The sequence below is a fragment of the Mustela nivalis genome, assembly GCF_964662115.1.
Source record: "Mustela nivalis genome assembly, chromosome: 1".
NCBI classification, from domain to species: Eukaryota; Metazoa; Chordata; class Mammalia; order Carnivora; family Mustelidae; genus Mustela; species Mustela nivalis.
Window position 1 is genome coordinate 154872836 of NC_139020.1, and position 22590 is coordinate 154895425.

At 42.4% G+C, this 22590-nt stretch overlaps 1 protein-coding gene across 2 annotated transcripts in view; it reads left to right on the forward strand.

The window, feature by feature from the left end:
- The window catches only part of EXOG (exo/endonuclease G), a 31665-nt gene extending 10192 nt beyond the window's left edge, over positions 1–21473 (forward strand). For both annotated transcript variants that reach the window (XM_082745910.1, XM_082745909.1), the window contains exons 6-7: positions 15407–16760; positions 18115–21473. In XM_082745910.1, coding sequence (XP_082602036.1) covers positions 15407–15868 — 462 coding nt within the window. In that variant the 3' untranslated portion in view covers positions 15869–16760; positions 18115–21473. The remainder of the gene's footprint in view (positions 1–15406; positions 16761–18114) is intronic.
- The last annotated feature ends 1117 nt before the right edge of the window (positions 21474–22590 follow it).

Consider the following 22590-nt stretch of genomic DNA (forward strand, 5'->3'; position numbering starts at 1 on the left):
GGAGCATGGGAATTTCAAAAGCTGGAACAGTGTCAGCAGAGGACATTTGTGATTTGACGGCATAGTTCTGGAATACAGGTATCATTGATAAAGATTGGAGCTTAGATTGGGTACAAAAGAGTATGGGTGGCCCACAGGGGATGAGGATTTCTACAACAACAGGACAGGGGCCAGATAGTAGAGGGCTTTATACTCCATGAAGGCTTGGATTTTACTTTTTAGACAGTGAGAAGTCATAGATTTAAGCATGGGAGATGTGATTTGTTTGGGGTTTTATGAAGACTATTCTGACAGCACTCTGCAGAGAGGTGGGTGAGAAAGGGGTGTTTGAAAGAGAAGTCAGAGATGAGGTGAATGGGACATTGCTTCCGTGGTTCATATGAGAACAGACACAGGACCCAACTCAAGTAGCTGAGTGAGGATGATAGAGGAATAGAGGAAAGTATAATAATGAATTCACTTTTTGGCTGAGGAAAAAGGAAAATTTCAGGATCACATTTAGATGGCAGTGAGTGGAAAAGTGGGAGGACCAGCTTTTCTTTTAGATGCTTGAGTTTTTTAAAAAGGTGAATGTGTTTTTCATGCAAGATATTTAAGAAACTTATAGACTGAAGGAAGGAGGTTAAACTAGAAGAGTATAATGAGTGGCATGAGGGCTTATGCATCTGGTGTTGATGTGGAAGACTGAGGTTTGCGCCTGAAGGGTAGCTGAATTGATACAGTGATATTGTGAGATATGTACAGGGTGGGGGACTGGGTGGAGTGCGGACACGTGATGGAGTAAGTTCAGAGGGATTGAAGGACTTCCCTCCAGGTCAGAGAACACCTGGAAGGAACACCTAGTTCAGCTCTAGGAATAAAGCAGATACTTAATAAATACTGGTTAGGTTATATGATTACTTCAGAGAGTCTGTGATATAATTAAATGACCTGAGAAACAGATTTAGGGGAAAAAAAACTCTCACAAAACTGTAGGGTATGTTCTGTCCCTCTTCACTTATTTTTTATCAGCCTGTCTGAATCAGATGCACAGTGATGTGTAAGTAGCCAGGGTGTTCACACAGGCGCTCTCACCCTCAGAGTATTCCAGGAGTTCTGATGGGAGGCAAGAAGTGGCAAAGGAGTTAGTATTTTAAGCAGATTAATTTCTCTCCTCTGATCAAATTGCTAATTTAATTCTAGTATTTTTTTTGTCACATTAGAAAGAAAAAATGGCTTAAAGCTACTTATATTCTCTTATTTTTAAAATATTAATTATTATTATTAAGTTTTTTTTTATTTTTTGACAGAGACACAGTGAGTGAGGGAACATAAGCAGGGCGCATGGGATAGGGAGAACAGGCTTCCTGTGGAGCAGGGAGCCTGATCTGGGGTTTGATCCCAGGACCCTGGGATCATGACCTGAGCTGAAGGTCAGATACCTAACAACTAAGCCACTTAGGTGCCCCTAAGTATTAATTATTCTTGAGCTTTGTAAATCCTCTTTACTTTTCCCACTAGAAAAGAGGTTCTCCTGACTTTTAAACCTTAAGTGATCAAGTTAGTTTTATGTGTGCTTTGTTTTCATAAAATTAAAAACTTATATGCTAGCTTACTGTGTAGTGGACAGAAAATTCATCCAAAGTTTAAAAGGAAAGATTAACCAGTAAATAAGAAAGAGCATTTCACTAACAGTTTTTTTGGGGTGGATATTTTTGTTAGGTATGTGTTCGCCAAATGCTGTAGTGGAAAATATATTGCTTTTCTTCAATTGGATATAATTTTAAAAAATATAACGTACACAAAATGTTATGTATTTGGCAGGTCTTTCTGCTAAATGGGCCTAGAAGCAGTGATATGCAGTTAGCAGTGAACATACCTTGACACCAGATCTTATCTCTAAAATACCATCTCCTACTGGAAGAACTTGGCACATGGGGAAGTAGCTGATTCCAGGGCTGGTTCAGGGAAAGTACAGAATAGAGGGAATGTGTCAAAAAGACAAAGACATCAGCTTGCAGGAGTTCCACCTTACCATGTCTGGGGCTATTTGATATCAAAATATAATGGGCTATAGACTTACTGAGTTGGATAAGAATCCTTACTTCTAACACATAAGTAAATACATGAATGTAGGGAAAAAATTCTGCTTACTATAGAATGTCAACTAACAAATTTATAAGAATCAAAGAGAAAACATTTTGTAGCCATCATGGTAATAAGTGATTCAGACAGGAATCATCAGTGGATGCTAAAACTAGTGAGTGAAAGTTTTGTGAGAAAGAGGAAGTTTATATAGTTAAAAGAGTCTCTCACAAATTATTAATAACAAAGCAAGAAATGATAACTGTACAGTGGAGAAACTTCCCCTTAATCAAGTGATCAAGGTTAATATTGTCAGTAACAGGATTACTGATAAGCTGTGCTTCATGGTGTGATGCATTGAGAAGAATACAGGATCATTTCTCTGGTATTTTTGCCAAAAAGCATAGCAGTGAATCTCACCATACGGAAATAGGCAAACCCCACCGGGGTCCATTCTATGAAACAGCTGCCTTGTACTCTTCAAACATGTTAGGGTCATAAAAGACAAAGGGTGAGAAACTATTCCAGATTAATATAGTCTAAAGAGTCCTGAAAACAAGATCTGATCTCAGGTCAGATCTCAAGTCAGCATAGAAATCTTACTAAAAAGGACGTTATTGGGACAGTTGGCAACATTTGAGGTCTGTAGGTTAGATCATCATATGATATCAATGTTAAATTTCCTGATTTTGATAATCATACTACAATTATATAAACAGATGTCTTTGCTCTTAGGAAGTACATCCCGAAGGATGTGCTGTGACTTATTTTCATAGGGTTTAGAGAAGGAGTCCTGTTGGGACCCCTCGCACTCTTTTTCTGTATCTTCACTTAAAACTCTTATCATTTTGGGGTGCCTGGATGGCTCAGTTGGTTAAGTGACTGCCTTCGGCTCAGGTCATGATCCTGGAGCCCCAGGATTGAGCCTTGCATTGGGCTCCCTGCTCAGCAGGGAGTCTGCTTTTCCCTCTGATCTTGACCAGTCCCATGCTTGCTCTCTTTCATTCTCTCTCTCAAATAAAGAAATGAAATTGTAAAAAACAAAAAAACAAAAACAAAAAAAACCCTCTATCACTTTAGTTGCAAAAACAATGAAGCAACAAACGAAAACACAAAAGATTTAGGGAAAAGAAAAATACAGAGGAAGAAAGAATCATCAAGGAAATTGGGCAAAATATTAACAGTTGATGAATCTGTGAAGGGCACACAGGTGTTCTTTGTGCTCATCTTGTAAGCTCTGTATTTGAAATTAATTGAGAATGAAACTTACATAATGTACATATATTTTAATGTATCTTTTCTATACTGGAATTCTTCATTACACTGGAATATATAAAAATAACCAATAAAAAGACTTACCTTGCTTCTCCTAAATAGCTTATCAGTGACTGCTATTCAAGGCTTAAAGAGTTTCAAAAGAGACCTGTCAGCTTTCCTTACCCGAATTAGTGTCAGGGTGATGAAATGTGGGAGAGCAGTCAAGATCAGCTTCCTGAAGAGTAGACTCTGAATAATAGTCTTGTTTTCTGTTTTTTCTGTGAAAACCGCATTGGTCTTAGGTCTTTATTTTCAAGTTCTGGGACTCTGAACCTGTAGTGTTAGTTTCCCATGTCTATAGTAATTTATAGGAAGGGTGCATGCTTACTGGCCACTCTTGAATCCAGCAAATCTTCCAGTGCCTGTCATGTGGGAGGAGGAATGTATACAGAATTGTAGATGACATGCCTTAAACTATACTCTTGATTACTTTCTCCCTTTCTTCCTGGAATTCACATCCACAAGTCATCTCTCCTAATTTCTTTGAGTCAACAACTGTTATCAGATCTCTTTCTTCATAACTTTTACTCAGATTTTGCTGAAGCTCTGAACACTGCAGTATAGTAGAGGCCTCCAGTGATTTTCTCTGCTTCCACTTCTGTTGGTGTCAATCTGCCTGGAGTCCAGAAGTCATGACAGAGAAAGTGTACATTTTTGCTTTTCTCATCCTTAGAAGCATCAGAAATGAGTAATACCAAAAGAACAGAAAAGGAAACTTAATTTGTACTGAAATCAGGAAATGTCCATAGTCATATCAAGAATTTCAAATTTCAGTATCTGAAAGATACAGTATATTTAGACTATAAATTATATAAGGTTATTTTTTTGAGAGTTTATTTATTAGAACAAGAATGAGCAGGGAGGGGGGCAGAGGGAGAGAGAAAGAGAAGCAGACTCCCTGCTGAGCAGGGATCCTGACATGGTACTTGACCCCAGGACCTGGAGATTATGAACTGGGCTGAAGGCAGACACTTAAGTGACTGAGCCACCCAGGCTCCCCAGGTTATTAATTTTACATGTGTTCTTCTATCAAAGCATGGGGCAGGGTACTGGAATTAGAAAGATTCTGCTAAGGAAGAATTTCTTAGTTTCTTTCTTTTTTTTTTTTCCTTTCTCTTACACAGAACTTTAGAGAGCAGATGCCTTTCTGTTAGTTTGAAAACCATTGAATCTATTCTTCATTAATTATGTATTAGAAGTTAGAAGTTATGATATTAAATACTTATATTAAACATAGTTTAATTTTGATGCTTTTGTCCATGCCTTCCCTCCATGGCATTGAAGCCATGATTGCCAGTCTTTTTATTTGTTTTTTAAAGACTTTTTTCATTTGAGAAAGAGAGAGAGAGAGAGTGAGAGCATGTGAGCAGGGGGAGGAGCAGAGGTAAAAGGATAAGCAGACTCCATGCTGAGTACGGAGCCCCATGTGGGGCTCGATCTCAGGACCTCAAGATCATGACCTCAGCTGAAATCAGGGGTTGGATGCTTAACTGACTGAGCTACCCAGGCACCACTTTAGTTGCCAGTTTTTGTTTTGTTTTGTTTTGTTTTTTAAGATTTTATTTGAGAGAGCATGAGAGAGAACATGAGCAGGGGGGAGGGGCAAAGGGAGAGGGAGAAACAGACTCCCTGCTGACCTGAGAGCCTGATCTGGGACTTGATACTAGAGCCCTGGGATCATGACTTGGGCCGAAGGCAGACATTTAGCTGATGGAGCTACCCTGGTGCCGTAATTGCTGGTCTTTTAATGAGCCTTGTATTTAAACTTTAAAAATATGTTATGGAACTCTATGTACATAGTAATGAAAATGTTAAACCTTAAACCCTAAAGTATATGACATCATAATGAAATTCAAATAGTGTAAGGTATGAGAGGGATAGTTAGCTCCTGGTCCTAGTCCCACTGTGTAGTTTCCTAGTTATGCTGATTATCTCTATCTGGGAATAATGGGTGCTAAACTGTATTTCTTAATTTTGATTTTGCCCATTTTAAATAGGCTCTGTTGATGCTATCACACAAAATAATGAAATTTCTTCAGTTCACACATTGTTCCATTATCTGTCATACATGTTAGTTTTAGTTCTTCTATTGGTAAACTTTACATCATAAATTTTATATAATATACTTAAACTTTTACTTGTTGATCTGTCACTTATGTATTATTGAGGTTCATAGCATTTATTTGTTTGCTAGCTATAATTTGGTCTGAGTTTCACCTGTAGCTGACATCTAAGGCAGAGGCCTCCTGTGGCACATCCAGCCCCCATAGATGCTTTGACTTGCTTCCCATAGTATGTTGTTTTTGAATTATATATGTTGAGTATGAGTATGTTGGTAATTTTTTCATACTTGGGAGGCTTCACGTAAAAGTCTAGATATTAGCTTCTCTTAAAAACAGAGGACTCAAAACACTTGGCACAGATTCCCGTAGGTGTATTCACTAGCTACAGTAGCAGCTTTCCCCTTCAGTAGAGCACATGTTCTTCCATTTGTCATGTCTTCTCCTGGCCCAGTCCATTCATTCACATTTCCTGTTTAGCTCTTATTGGTCTTTGAGTTTTATAATCCTGGCTCTGTTGAAAATACAAAAGCAGTATGTATAGTACCGTTAATGTTTAAGTAGAACATTTGGATCTGTAAAGCAGTAGGTATAATCCATATTAAGTCTGTGCCATTGGAGAAATAAATGTTACCACAAACAACAAAAGTCTGAGAAGGGGAGGAAAGTAAAGGTGGCATGGTATTATAATTGCTACTTTAAAATGTAGTAATTGCTTTCACTTTCTATTTCGGACCATTTAACCTTACTATCATACTATTTTTTAAAAAGAGAAATCAGTTTCTTCTTGAAGACATCATTCTTGGAGCCCTCTGACTTCTGTTCTAATAGGAACCTTTTGTTTCCTCCCTGCCATCCCTTCTTCTCTCCCACCCTCCCTTCTCTCCTTCCTTTTATTCAGCAAATATTTATTAAGCTCCTCCTGTATACCTGGCCCTGTTCTAGGCATCTCTGATAACAGCAGTAAACAAGGCTGTATGTTTTAGGGAGCTCAGGTTATAGTGGAGGAGATGCATAATAAACAAAATGCCATAATTAGAAGAAGAGAACACGGGGGTGGGAAAGAAAGACAGGATAGGCTGCTAAGGGGTAGTGAGACTAAACAGACACCTGAGTAAAGTGAGAGAGTAACCTCTATGAGGAGTTCTCCAGCAAGTGCAAAGACACGGGGGTGAGATTAGCTTGGTGTATTCAAGGAGTTGCAAGAAAGCCAGTGTAACAAGGGCAGAGAGAGCACTGAAGGAGGGCAGTTAGGGGGAGGCAATGGAGAGAAGTCCAGATTGCAGATTGTGTTCAGGAGCTGTGACGCTGATCAGGAGAGTGGCACAATATGGTTTAGATCTGCAAAGCCCAGTCTGGCTGCTCTGGTAGCCAGTCCACTTAAGAGGCTGACGGAGTAGTCTAAATGAGAAGTAACAATGGCCTGACTAGGGGGTGGTAGTAGAAATGGGGAGAAATGCTCTGATTTAGGATGTGCCTTGCAGTAGAACGGATGGTACTTTCTAATGGGTAAGTTGTAGACTAAGAGGGAAAGTGTCAGGATAACACTTAGGCTTTCAGTCTGAGGTTATGAAGACCAGCGAGAAGCAGGTGTGGAAGCTGCAAGTTGGGTGGTTTTGGCTATGGGAGTGGGAGATAATTTGATGTCCAGGGCAGTTTGTGAGTTTGGTTGTCAGAGAGGAGAGGTTGAAGTGGCGATCTGCATGGGGGTGGTCAGCCCTAGAGGTGGTATTTAACACTAGGATGAGATCATGTAAGTGAGCACAGGCAGGAGAGAACAGATCTGTGGTCTGAACCTTGGGGGGTTTCAGACATTTTGGAAGTCAAGAAGAGGAGGGTCCAGCAAAGGAGACAAAAGGGACAATTTTTGAGGCAGGAGAAAAATCCAGGGAAAGTGGTGTCCCAGAAGGTAAGTGAAGAAAGCATTTCAAGAAGGGAACGATGAGTGGAATGTTGAGGGAATAATGAACTGACCGTTGGCAACCTCTGTAAGCTGTTGTAGTTTTCAGTCAGCTACACATCTGTCTTTCCTTAACAGTACCCTCCTGGCTTAGGCCCCTTTTATCTTGGGCTCCCTCTTACCCCTTCTTGGATTCCTTTTTTGTTTTGTTTTGTTGGAGTACATCCTCAGATTCTGGAAGAGTCATTGGATGGTAAACTTTCTCGTCTGAAAATGTCCTAAAATCCTGGCCGTGGGACTCAGGAATCTGCAGGTGTGACTGGCTATCCTGGGCAGTTTTACATACACTGAAAGGTTTGAGAAGCATCCCTTTAGAGAATATTTTTCTAGCTTCATCCTGGAGGCAAGACAAAGGCGTGCTGCTTTTTGTTGGTTGCACAATAATTCTGGAGATGGATTCTTCAGTCTCACACCTTGATTTGACACCCTTTACTTACTGGATGGAGCACAGTGTAAGGGGCTGTGAAAATCCAAACTTTGACTTCTCTTCTCAAGTTTTATCTAATTTGTCAGCTCCTCCATCTTCCAGAAATTAATGACACTTCTTAGTCCACTAATGCATGACTCTGCCGTTCTCTGCACTTGCATGAGTTGGTTCTGTGTCAGACCTTTTTGCTGCCATTGTGTGTGTATGTGTGTATTTTCTAAATGGGGGTTAGGGGAGAGAGAAGCAGAAGCCTGGGTCCAGGTTGCCATCTTGAACTGGAAACCTTTATTCATGAGTTTTTGCACATCCTTGGCAAAGCAAATTTATACTTTTTAACATTTCACATTGAAATAATTTCAAATTTGTAGAAAGGTTGTCAGAGTGGAGAACCCCCTAATGTGTTTTGCCTAGACTTACAAGTTCTTAGCATTCTACAGGTCTTGTTCCTTCTGCTCTATGTACACACCTCGTTCTCAGTACTTTCTCAGCCATTCAAGCGTTTGTTGCAGATACCTTGTCTCTTTTTTCCTAGATGCTCCGTTCTCTCATGTAACCACTGTATAGTTGTCAAGTTCATGAAATTCAACATATAAGAATATTAGCCATAGTACAGTCCATATTCACATTTTGTCAGTTGCTCCAGTAACGTTCTTCATGCAGTTTTTCCCCCAGATTTGGAATGAAGTCCAGGACCACACATTGCATTTAACTGTCATGTCTCCTTAGTCCTCTTTAATCTCAGCCTTTTTGTCTTTAATGATGTTGACATTGTTGACAAATATAGGCCAGTTGTTTTGTAGTATGTTCTTCAAATTGGGTTTGTCTTTTGTTCCTCTGATTAGATTCAGTGATGTTTCGGGCAGAACACTGTGAGCCTGTGTGCCCTCGGTGTATCGCATTGGCTTGCGTACACTGTCAGGTTGTCCTGTTACTGGCGATACTAACTTAGATTCCTTGATAAAGGTGTAGTATCCTTTAGATTTCTTCACTGCTGCTATCATTTCCCCTTTGAAATTAATCTGATATCTGTGGTCGCCCTTTGAGACCCTGTAAGTATTCCTTATCTCTTCAAATTGTCACTTGCGAGTTTTAGCAGCCACTGAAGATTCTGGCCTGAATCAGTTATTACTATAATTGTTGCCAAGTAATGATTTTCTAATTCTTACGTCTTCTGCTGTTAGTAATTGACATTCTACTGTAAGAAAGAGCTTCTCCTATTTTTTTTTTTTAAGATTTTATTTATTTGACAGAGAGAGATACAACAAGAAAGGAACACAGGCAGGGGGTGCGAGAGGGGGAAGCAATCTTAACACTGAGCAGGGAGCCCGATGTGGGGCTCTATCCCAGGACCCTGGGATCATGACCTGAGCCAAAGGCAGATGTTTAATGACTGAGCCACCCAGGTGTCCTGGAAAGAGATTTTCCTTCTTATTATATCAGTATGAACTGATGGATTCTTATTTAATTCAGTTTTTAATCAATCTACTGTGTATTCATTTTGATGCTCAAATTGTCTTCAATTTGGCCACTGGGAGCCCTTTCAAGGCTATCTCCCATGTGCTTTGACACATCCTCATCATATTCTTAGCACTTCTTCTTTTTGGCATAACGTGATATTCCAGGCTCATCTTGGCCAGACTCTGGGATCAGCCGTCTCTCCAAGGAGCCCTGGTTCCTTTTAATGGGAATTGGTATTTAGAAACCAGGATCTGGATGACAGGTTGATTCTTGAGTGCTCGGTCTGCTGTTGGCGTGTCATGTGTGTTCACCACATTTATTTTTAGCCTTTTATAGTGGGTGGAGAGAGCCCCAAAGAACATAGTATACAAATTCTGTTGCCTTTAGTGGCTCACCGTTTTTTCTTCATCTTTATTGTTCCTTTGTGGTTTTTTGAGATTGGTAGACTCTCGTCATAAAGGAAACACTTACCTGTTAGTGTGTGTTATGTGTGTGTGTGTGCAAAGGTGAATGTTGATAGGAGTGTATCTTCCTGGAGAGGGATATTGTGTTTTATTCTTATTTTTTAGAATTGCATCAAAGTGGTTTACTTTCTTATATTTATGTTTTTCATGAACACCTTCTCTGTAGTAATGCAGCTTTTGTTAGATGTGATGTTATTTTTTCAGATCAAATGCTTTCAGGTGGAATTTTAAAGTTAAAAATCTGTAGTGTATCTTTTAGCATGAAAGCAAAATATCCTTTGGTAAATTAAATTGGAAAAATGGTTTCAGCCTGCCATATTAAGAATTTAGTTGGGCCAAACATTTTATACATAATGTGTTTACACACATACATGCACGTAAACTTGGGAAAATTTGGTTAAGGAAAAGAGACATGGGACAAAACCAAGAGAGGAAAATGTAGGATTTGTGATGAACAACAGTAAGTTCCTCAGACAGCTGGTTTAGAGCCTCATATAGGGAGGAAGACAAAAATAAAAGGAAAGGTTAGGGCTGGGTGGGTGAAACCTTAAATGCCCAGCTCAAAAGCATTCAGGCTGTTCTCTAGTTATTCATAATAAAACAGTTGTGGATAAAACCATGTCCTTTAGTGATGCTGAGAAAGGGGACACAGCATGGCCAAGCCCTAGAAACCATTCTGTTCCTCTCAAGGAATAAATATTTGAATTGTGAATTCCTGTTTTCAAGGGAATGTCTTGCAATTATGTATGGCAGTTCAGAATGCCAGGGGAAGTGTTTTGTTTATCAGATCCAGCCATTTAATATTTATTGCTTGTTTACAACTATATTCTGTTGTTACAACTATATTCTGAACCTGATTTTAGGAGAATATAAAAACAAGGGTGTTTATTTAGTTTTCTTTCTGGGCAATGAAACATGTATGTGTATACTGTGGAGAAGGTGAAGCAAGTGAACTGGTGTTAATGGAGGGCTGTATCTACCATCCAACAGACAAGCAGTTTTAGACATGCTGTCTCATTCAGTCCTCAGAGGCAGTTCTTACAAGGAAGTGGTGGCTATCTTTTATAGGTAAGAAAGTTGAGGTTTATAAGGGTCAAGGCGAAGTCACATAGCTGGTCATTATCAAAGGGGAGATCCAGACATGCGTCTGTCTACTTGTATGAGAGCCACCAATTCTTCTGTAGCATTATTCTTCAAAGCTCTTGAAAGTCTGTAGGAGAGGGGTTCTGTGCTCTTCCCGTACAGCAGCTTAAGGCCAGGAGGTAGAAGATGGTGAAGAGGGAGAGCCATTGCAAGTGATATCTGCTAGCATGCAAAAATAAGAAGGGAAAATGGGCCAAGAGGAGAATCCCTTATAGGCAGGCAGAAATGTCTGTTAGAATATGCAGGAAAGGATCCCAGCTTCATAGGACTTGCGTGAATGCGAGCCCAGGGGAAGATAAGTTGCAGTGATTTTATCAGAAGTGAGTCTTCTGACAGCTCTAATCAGAATCACCCCCTTTATTATAGCTGAGGTCATCCATGTGCTTTCCCTGATGGGCCTGTTTCAAGAAGAGATTGATTCCAGACAAGTGAACATACCTGAAGATTCTGGCCTGAACATTATAATTGACCTGACAAGAAAGTGAGCTTTAAATTTTTCGACTCGGTGGTGGTGGTGGTAATGTTAGAAGTGCTTAACAGTCTGTGTTTTCATTCCGCAGCATACCCTCCAAACTAATTCCAAACTGTTCCTAGAGGGGGAGGAAATTAAAAACATGCCTCCAGGAATCATGAGGCATTACCTGAAGTGATCGGGAGTAATTTTTTTTTAAATCTCCTGTTTTCTCTTTAGGCAGAGCTTTTGTTCATTTCTGTGTTTGTTCTATTGAAAAAAACAAATGATTTTACTGGCTAAGTATCTCCTTACTCCCACCTTCCATCTCCAGGTAGAATCGACAGTCTGAGAGGGTGGTGCTTCTTATCCTGTGACTAGGCAGTCAGTCTCCAGCCTCCTTTCCTGGCATGGACACCCCCTGTGAGCAGCACAGTTTCCCTTGGTCTCTACTGCTGCACAAGCTCCTCCAGAGGCTTGTGCCACACAGGGTTGACCGCCTGCCTACCAGCTTGCCTGCGTGTCCTGACTCCCTTCTTCCCTTGTTCCTCTGTCCCCTCAGGTGTAGAGACCCTGTTTATCACACTGTCATGATTTCTTTCACTTGATTGGCTTGACTTTTTAAGGGCTTGGTCTCTTGATGTGTCCAACAGTTTTATTTTTGGATTTTCTTTTTTGGTCCTACCAGGGGAATGTAACCAAATATATCTATCTAATTGTAGCAGGTACATGTATTTTCCTTGTGCTGCTGGTTAATTTTATTTACATAACAGTTGCTCTATGTATATGACCGGCACACCTAGCCTGAATGTCCTTTGTTGCCAGGCTCTTTTGGCACTGAGTCAGTGTGAAGGCCCAGTCCTGTGTGTGTGGCGCTGGGGCGGGGGAGAGCAAATTGTTGCTTCTGTCTTTTGGACAGAAAGAAACCTCAGGCCAGCTCGTATGCAAACTAACTGTAGGTGGTGAGTGCATGCCACCTTTATGGCTCTTGTGTATATTGTGTTGTCTAGTTACACACAGTTGATTTCCAGTTTTTTGTTACAATCCTGACAAGAGTTCTGTACTTTTTGCTACTTTAACAGCAGTGAGGATTTCCTCTATAAAATACTTTTATATCTACATCTTCTATGACAAAGATTGTTGCTGATTTACTGATACTGAAGACATGGTATGTGTTCATCCCCCAAGTCCTTTGCTGAGGGTGTCATTTGTGTCCATCCTGCTTCCTCTTGAAACCTGTTGTCCACCTTTAACTTGTCTAATTTTGCTTGATGCTGTGTTTCCCCAGAGTCCCTCAGCAGAACCATCTATTGTACCGAATGCAATTACATCTTTTCTTTTGAATGACATCCACTACAAAAATTGCTTTTTTCATAGGTCTTGTGGATTTTAAAACCTTTTTTTTTTCTTTTGGAAACTAAAGTGTCTTTGTTTCATCATAACTGTTTTGTGAGATGGGGAGCATGAAGGTAGTTATTACCTATTTTATGAATGAAGAAGGAAGATAGTGGACATGACTTGCAGCCTTGTGGCAAAGCCAGGACTTGACCAGGTCTCTGGGGTTCCAGACCCTAGCAGTTTCTAGAAACATTTTATGAAAGACTTCTAGTTTTCCCAGAATTGGGAGAATTTTATTACATAGGTTGAGTTGTCTACGAAGAAGATAGATTGAAAATTAGGATTTTGTTTAAGTCATAAATTCAAGGAAAAAACAGTGGCTTTTCTGAATTTCCAAATGTTGCCAGTTCCTATTTTAACAGGTTATAGATGCTTACTTCCTAAGAACAAAGCAGATTGAATCAGAGAAGATAGAGGCTAAGTTTTCATTTTTCTCTTTATTTTTAGGGATAGTATTTTACAGCTCCTTGTTGAAATACTGTAAGGTCATAGGTGAAATCATCCTGCCTTCTGGTTCTTAGTAGGAATTTTTGTGTCCCATGAGAATTCTTAAAAGTAGTACTGGACATCCTCTAGCTATTGTGTGGGTTTTTGAAAACCTCATAGAAATGATTTATTTTCATAAATCTAAAATGTCAAACTTCTATACTTCTGGCTAGAGTTTAATTACTCTGATTAGAAGCCCTGGTTGGCAGCCGATGGGCGTGACCATTAATTATTCTTGAATATGTAATTTATTTGTAGGCAGAGAGTCCAGGAGGAGAGAAAACAATCAAGTGAATGGTTTGGAGGGCTCCTGATACTTGGGAATCTGAGGCTATGATGCAGTGATGAAGGATGTCCACCAGGTGGCATCAAGGATTTGCTTAACTGTTGGCTCCCCAGCTAACCCTGGAAGCCCAACTAAACTTCTTTCCCCCTGTGAACTATGGCTCAGCTGTAGCTGTGCCCTCATGTCCGGTCCCTTGCTTCCCTTAGTGCTGTCTTGTGCCCTGTATTGCCATCTGACCACATTCTGCCTCCCGTGAAAGCAGTGGGAGTTGACTCCTCTTGATGGGAAACTTCTTAAGACACTAGGGCATTCACTGTAAATCTTTCTCCTTTCTGTGTTTCCAGCAGTGCCAGCCATAGCCCCTCTGAGTTGTATTGTTGCAATAACATCTGTTGGTGACCTGTGGCCTAACTGTGGACCTCCATAGAATTCACCTTCAGTATTTTTTCTTGAAGAGTATGTTCATTCTCCTAGCTGCATAAATGACTTATTGGAGGGCTAGAGGGTTTCATGCTTATAGATTGTGTATGTTCATAAACTTTACTCTCAAATGAGCTCTGACCAGCTGCTTCTACTAACTTGAGAGATAGTATTTGGAGAAATCAGTCCTGTATATGGGGCTTCCCTGCAGTCCCACAGTTGGTCTTGGCAATGGAACCTTCATGCGTGCCAGACAGCAGATAGCCATGGCATTCTTGGGCTGTGTGCCATGTAGGTAGAAGCTGGAAAAAAGCAGGAAAGAATCCTTGTAGCTCTCATCCCTCTGCCTTATCTGGGCTCCCATCAGAGCCTCTGGCAGCAGTCAGGTTTGATCAGGAGTGAATGCCCATGCAGACCGAGGAAGGGCCTGGGAGGGCTAGTAGTACATATGCTTATTGTAGTTGGGATTGTATCATTTTATTGGAGACCATTAAGGAAATGGATATTCAGTTTTCTTTTTTCAGAAAACAGATATGGCTTTTAAGCCAATTGGAAGGAAATTTGAAAAGGTTCCATAATAATGTTATTTCATCATTAGAGCCAACCTACATAGGCAAGCAAGTTGTTTGCAGGCCTGACCCTGGCTTCTCTGTTGTCTGGATATCTTTCCACAGTGTTTGGTTTGAGGGCACATTCAGAAGTTCTATTTTTGATAATAGGCCCAAGAGTGTGCAAAACTCTTGAGCAAGCAACATTTACATTTACTTAATTTAATTTAAAATGAGCCAGTCTAGGCGAAACTGGAGCTAGTGATACCGATGTAGTGTGTCTGGCTGCTTTTCTGAGAGCTATTTGTTTAGCTCCCTAGCGAATTTGATAAACTAAGGCCATATTTTTATATCTCAAGCTGGGAGTTTTGACCTTTGAATGTTGAGATCACCAGAAGTTCTGATTATGTGTGATGAAACAGCTTTTCTTGCCTGTTCTTTTGGGCATTCTTTTGCCCTTTGTCTTACAGTCAGAGCAGAGGATGTGACCTCTACTCTTTGGGGTGGCATTATTTTGAAGATTTTATTTATTTATTTGACAGACAAGTAGGCAGAGAGGCAGGCAGAAACAGAGAGAGGAGGAAGCAGGCTCCCAGCTGAGCAGAGAGCCTGATGCGGGGCTCAATCCCAGGACCCTGGGATCATGACCTGAGCCAAAGGCAGAGGCTTTAACCCACTGAGGCATCCAGGCGCCCCTGGGGTGGCATTATTTTAAAGATTGTAATCAGAATCTACCTGTTAGATTCTCATCTTCTCTGTGAATCTGTATTTTGGTTTATTATTACTTTTGACAGTTGAATTTAAATTCATTGGTGGGGTAATTTATAAATGGTCTTTACAGAAATGTGTTGAAAATCTTTTTAGGAGAAATTTGGGAAGTGCCAGCATCAGTTAGCATTGCTAACACAGCTGCTTTGTTTTTAGGTGATTGGTGAGGATAATGTGGCTGTTCCCTCGCACCTTTATAAGGTGATCCTGGCTCGCAGAAGCCCAATGTCTACTGAACCGCTGGCACTAGGGGCCTTCGTGGTTCCCAATGAAGCCATTGGCTTCCAACCCCAGTTAAGTGAATTCCAAGTGAGTCTTCAGGACCTGGAGAAGTTATCAGGACTGGTGTTTTTCCCTCGTTTGGATAGAACTAGTGGTATCAGGAATATCTGCTCTGTGGACACCTGTAAGCTCCTGGATTTCCAGGAGTTCACTCTGTACCTGAGCACAAGAAAAGTTGAGGGAGCCCGATCAGTCTTCAGACTGGAAAAGGTCATGGAAAATTTGAAGAATGCAGGGATTGAACCAGATGATTACTTCATGAACTGCTATAAGAAGAAACTAGAAGAACTCAAAGCTAAGGAGCAGTCAGGAATCCTGGAGGGAAAGCAATCTTAGTCTTTTTCTCCGAAGATGTGTCCTCTTCAGGCTCATGTGTTTTAGTGGCTTTGCTTTATAGAAATGATGAAATCCTAAACTTCAGACTAAATTTCTCCCCAAAAGATGAAAGATCTAAAAAATTCTGTCAGTTTTTTATTTGACACAGGAACTAATTATTAAGGAAACTGTAAGACCTACAGATTGGATGCCGATCTTGTGTCAGGTTCACAGAGGACTCTGACCACAGGACAACGCTGTTTTTGTCTCTCTTTGGATGTTCGCACCTGAAGGCATTTTGTTTTCGTGCCACTGAATCATGCATTATCTTTGATGTATCTCCTCAGCTTTCTTGGAGCCCAGTGTTATATGTTTTTTTTCTCTAGGACCTGAGTTGGTCTTAGAGATGGCTTTTAGATATCCTCTGTGGCTGTCCTATCCACATGTATTACTGTGTTATGTATTCATTTCTTGCTCCTCTGACAGACCTGCTGGTCCTCCATTTCTGCCCTGTAGAAGCCCTCAGTGACATTTTCTGCTCACCTAGTGTGTTCTGTATCTTAAGCTCAGTGCTTTACATGGATTATCTTATAGCAACTCTCTGAGGTAAATACCACTGTCCTCATTTTACACGTAAGGAAATTAAGCTTAAGTCTTTTGTCCAAGGTTCACATTTCCAAAGAAGTAACCCACAGAGGTAGGCATGTGGGGCCAAGAAGAAAGACAGCATGACAGACTGAAGTAATCCAGACACAGAGGTTTTGACTTAGAAATGTATACACATGGGTTTGGTGATTCTGGGCCCACTTGCTAAGAGGGGTTTGGTTTCTTGTCTGCCATTGAGCCAAAATGTCTTGAATGTTCTCTGACTTGAACACTCTGTACGTAGCTCTTTGGGAAGAAACAATCACAGGTGTTTGAAGATTAGAGGGCATTGCTTCGTGGGGTTTACCAGAGCTCCTACTTGCCTCCAGGGATGCAATTCTTTTAGTGACCAGATGATGCCCAATTGCTAAGTTCTTTGCTTTCCAGGTGAACAGTTTGTTCCAAAGACTACGGGGCCTAAGAAGGGCCTGTGTCCACAGATTCACGAGCTCATGGTTTGCTTCCCTCGGGCCCGCTTGCCTACTTGGGTAGCACTGGGAAGGTGGTGCTTTGGGCCAAAGACTCAAAGACAATTCTGATTATCTCTAAGGGAAACTGGCTGTTTTTCTGAGTCAGAGCTCTAGGTTTGGGTTTACATTAAATCCTTTCAAGGGCTACCATAAGTATAGACAGCAAAATACCTTAAAATAGGGCCCAGGAGCTTGTCTAAATGTATCCTAGCTCTGCCGTCTTTCCAAGTGGTGTTACCAGAACAGTTTTTGTGGTGTATTGTGTGTTTGTCTCTAATAGAAATGCCAAGGTTTTAAGATAAAGGTAAGTTGATAATGATTGACCTTGTTTTGCTCCTTTATTTGGATAAAAAAGAAACAAGTTGGGGGCTCAGAACATAGTAGCCTGCTTAATACTAGTCTGTTTTATCACACTGTTTGCCATTAGCTTATGCTAGTGCTTTTGTTCCCAGGGATAAAGAGACAAAATGTCACTGTGACCAAAAAAATCTGTTACTTTCTCTCCTCATTGGAGACGGGATGGTGGGGCCTCCCGGTCTGGTGTTTCTCCCAGAGCCTGAGGGGGCGTCTCTGGGGGAGAAGTCCTGGGTGCTTGGCATTCATCTCTAGAGGTGAGCCCCCATCGCCTTTCCCTCATGTCTTGCTCCATGCCCTGATTTGGCCTGAATTTTCTTCAGCCTTGAACTTATTTCCCATGCTCTTCACAATCCTGCCCCGCTACCTAGATGGTGGAGAATCTTAATTTTTGGATCAGTGAAGTGCCTTAGGTTTTTAGTATGAAAAGTGCTGCCTGGTCATTGTGAAAAATAGAGTTTCGTGCTTATAATAAAACATGCGGTCTACCAGTCTTCATTTTCACATGGAAGAGTTGTGTTGGTCTACAGGAGTGATCTTGACTTGTCTGAACACTTCCATTAAGAGTCCCTCCAGAACATACTGAAATATAAATACTCAGTGGAGCTTGGAATTTTCTCCAGGATCAAATCACTTTAGCCTCCCCTGGTAGGACTGCTGATTATTTGGACTTGGATGCAGGAGATCCCTAAGCCACTCCCCAGCACTGTCTGTCCCCTGATGGAATTATCTCCTCATTACCCACCTGAACCAGGCAGCCTCCAGTGGGTCCTACCTTGGAGCCAGCCAAATTCTCAGGTTGGGCCTGGGATTCTGCTTTCCGTCCAGTGTTGCTCAGGGAGTATCTTGGCCAAGGGGAAGGCTGCAGCCATCTTCATGGGCTCTGCTGCCAGAAGCCCAACTGCAGGTGAGGGTTATTCCCCGATCTCCCTGCCCCCAGTCACATCTTTATTTGAGATTCCAGGCTCTTTGGTCTCTGGATTGAGAACATTTGACCAGTGTCATATGCGGCTAAAGTAGGACAGGTGTCCCAGCCTGTTACTGCAGGCCAGCATTGCTATCTTGCACTGTGACCTTCAAACAACTGACAAACAGCTGAAAAACTCTGCCCCTCTGTCAGGCCTTAGAAGCACCTGGAGGGGAGGCATAGTGTGATCTTGAAGGAACACCCCTGCGGGGCTAGGCTCAGCCTAGAGCAGCCCCCACTCTCTTAATGACCCTGCCTCATTCCTGTGAACATGTCGCTGTCGCTCACATCAGCAGCACATCCCTGAAGCTATCCCTGCTCAGTCCTTCATGGCTGCACCTGTGTGCCCTTATGTCTTCTGGGCACACTCCATCATCCTGCTTGGTCTTTCCGTTCATTCTGCTGGAACTGGTCAGGGGGGCCTCACATCTGCTGTGGCACTCCTGCTCATTCCTGCCACTGCTCCCCACCTCATTCCCGCCTGCCTTCCTGGATGTCATTCACGGAGGTTATCTGTCAGGGGGTCCGGTGCTGCCTTTTCCAGTCCATCCTCTCCTCCAGGAACTGACTTGTCGGTCATTAGTGCAGGTCAGGTGCATGAACCGATCTTTGATGTGGACCCTGTGTAATCTGGGGTGTGCAGTGGGGATGTGTGGATGGACTTCTCTTAGTGTTCCTGGACATGGCATTATAACCTAGGGGCTGGTGTGCTCCTGTGTGCAGAGTACCTCTAGGGGTCACTGTGGCCTAGTGCCACATGGAGGACTCAAGAGTCCGCTGTGACACTGTCCAACAGAGAACCTCTAGCTGTGTAAGCCACAGAGGATGCAGTCAGTTTTGGACCTCAGACTCCAGGCTCTCAGGCCAGTTGGAACAGTAGAGGCTGTGTTGTCCAGTGAGCCTCATGTTTGGCTCGTCAGAGGGGCCTAGCTAGCTTAATTTTTCCCAACTTTATTTTGAAAAATGTCTTTCCAGGCAAGTTGAAGGTAGAGTTAAGAATGCCCTCTCCCCTCAATATTTTGTCCCATTTCATTTCTGTTCTTGAGCCATTTAAAAGTAATTCATTGATTTTTTTTAAAGAAGTAGTAGACACACTTTATTCTTTAATACTTTGATCTGTATCATCTAAGAATAAAAACATTCCCCTGTATTGTCAGAATACTGTTATCTAAGAAATTTGTCAAGAATTCAGTATCATTTAATGAACAAAGTCTTAAAAGTTTGCCTAGATTTCCCCCCAAAATCTTAAACTTTTTTTTTTTAATATCCAGGCCTCAGCCATGGTTTGTGTCTTGTATCTCGTCATGTCTAGTCTCTGCTAATCTAGAGCAGTTTGCCTAGTAAGCTTCAAAAATACAGAGATTCTTCAACCCCACCCTTGAAGATTTTGACTCAGTAGGTCAGAAGTGAAGCTGAAACCTGTATTTTTTTTTTTTTAATTTATTTGACAGACAGAGATCACAAGTAGGCAGAGAGGCAGGCAGAGAGGAGGAAGCAGGCTCCCCACTGAGCAGAGAGCCCGATGCGGGGCTCGATCCCAGGACCCTGGGAACATGACCTGAGCTGAAGGCAGACGCTTTAACCCACTGAGCCACCCAGGTACCCCTGAAACCTGTATTTTTTAACACAAGCCACACTGCTGATTCTGATGACTCTCCAGGGTTTGGAACTGGACCAAGCCCCAATTTGCTGCCACTCCATCGACACACACATTCCCTAGACAGGAGTCCTCTCAGAAGGTGGGCTCCTGACTATCAAAGGAGAACTTTCTTCCATTGCTTTGGGTGCCCAGGTACCCACTTTCCTTTATTATTGAGCTTCATAACATTAAGCTGAAACTTTCCCTGCAACTTACTCATCAGTGACAGGCCCTAAATGGTCATCCCAGGTACACAGAGGTGGCTGGCACCTGCTTTCACCTCATAGTCCTTTAGAGATAGGAACCTCATAAAGACATCTGGGCATCATGCTTAATGCCCGGGGCATTCGTGGATTTCCGACCTGCCACCATCACGATGTTATGTGGCCTTTATGGTGTGGCAGCCACATCTGGGAGAAGCATCAGACACAGTGATGGCAGTGCTGAATTGAGTTCTCCCTTAGTAGGGACGCTCCACTATTCTCACAGTCCTGTTGGTCCATGTGGAACTTGGTCTAGCTGACAGCTCCAGGTCATTTTCCCGTGGTCTGTTGTTAAGTCACTTCCCCATCATGCACTCAAGTCAATATTTGGAACACAAATATGGGGTTATGTGTATGCCCTACTGTTAAGATTTCATTTCATTATAGTTTCTCCCAATCTTATGTGAGTTTGCATTCTTGATGATCCTGATTTGGCCATCTGACATATTAGCTCTGCCTCCCAGCTTTGAGATTGCAGATCAGATAAACAAGCCTTCAACGTGTCTGTTAAAAACATTGAATGAGACAGAGCCACGGAAGATCCCATTGGTAAAAAAATTCATTTTATATGGCAACCTGCTTCACACACTCACCCAACAAGATTCATGTGACAATAATGTGCTCTGATATTTTCTAAGTTCAATTCTTTTCTAGTTCTTTTTAAAAAGGGAAACACTGAATTGATTGCACAGTGCAAAAATAAGTCTCTGTCACAATTTGCTTGTGAGTCACCCCAGGACAGTAAGAGTGCTTACTGTATCTCTGGGTGTGCACAGCATGGCTGGACCAGCACTTTGGATACCTCCCTATTTACAGAGGTGCACTTGGGTCCCCACCCCAGCTTCCCACCTACCGCAGCCTCCTGCAACGGACCTCACTTGTCCTGAATCAGGTTCCTCATATGGGAACAGGTTGAAGATGCCTGGCAGGATCGTTTGAGAATTGAATAAGCTAAGTCCTCAATAAGTGTAGCCTGTTAACAGCAACTACCAGAGACAATGTATGGCCCCAAAACTCATACCTTGAAATCTAACCCCCTCCTAAAGGTATGAGGAAGTAGAGCCTTTGGCAGGGGAATAGCTCCACCCTCATGAATTAGATTAGTGCCCTTATAAAAGATCTCAGAGACCCCAGACTCCTTTGCCCCTCTGTCATTTGAGGATACTGCACAATGATTGGCCCAACCAGAAGATGGGCTCTCATCAGACACTGAACCTGCTGGCACCTTGATCTTGGACTCCCCAGCCTCCAGAACTGTGAGAAATAAATTTCTTTTGTTTATAAGTCACCCAGTCTGTGGTATTTTGTTATAACAGCCTGAACTGACCAAGACAATGACAGATGAAGGTCATCATGTCCTGAGGAGGTGAAGGACAGAGCCTGATCTTAATATGGTGTTGGGCTCTGGGCCAGGTGGAAGCAATCGCGTCTCCCCAGTCCTGAGACCATTAGATATGCTGCTACCAAACTTTCAACTCTCACTGCTCTGCAGTTTGCAAAGTGCTTTCATATCAGAGCTTATTCAGCCCACCATTTCACACATGAGGAAACAAGCTCCAGGAATGCGTAACTTAGGACGGTTTTCGGGCTCTCGCTCTAACATTTGCCCTCCCACCCACAAAGCTGTTGGAGTTATTTTAATTTGCTTTGTAATCCAGTCATTCATGCTCATCTTGGCCCTGTCGGTCCTGCTAACTTCCTAGAAGCAGACAAATAATGGAGTTAACTCCTTTCTGGGGCCTCCAGAGGGTTCTGGAAATAGTTCATGCTCAAGAATGTTTTGGAGTTTGGGGCGCCTGGGTGGCTTAGCTAAGTGTCTGCCTTTGGCTCAGGTCATGATCTTGGGATCCTGGGACTGAGCCCCACTGTCAGGCTCCCTGCTCAGAGGGGAGTCTGCTTTTCCCTTTCCCTCTGCCCCTCCCCCTACTTGTGTTTTCTCTCTCTCTCTCTCTCTCTCTCTCTCAAATAAATAAAGCTTTAAAAAAATGTTTTGGAGTTACCAACAAATCTGAAAAGTTGAGACGATCCTGCTCAAGTCCCAGTGTATGCACTGTCTTGGTGAGAGGCCTGGGAAACTTGGACACTAGGGTATGGCTGTGAGTCAGTTCTCCAGCAGGGACCCGTGAGACCAGATGAGGACAGTGAGGACAGCTGCAGGGAAGGTGTCTCAGGAGGCAGGAAGGCAGGTGCACTGGTCTCCCACCAAGGCCCAGGTTCTGTGCTTGGGGGCCAGCCGGCTGCGTGAGTAGAGCAGAGCAGGGGCCTGTGTCTCATAACAGCCGCGTGCTGGGCACTGCTTCCAGTAGGCTGGGGTTCCCAGGGCATTTCCCCAGCGGCACCCTTACTCAGGCTCTGCGGGGGCCCGGTGTCTGGTCTGAAGCAGCTTGCCCTGCTGGGAAGATGGG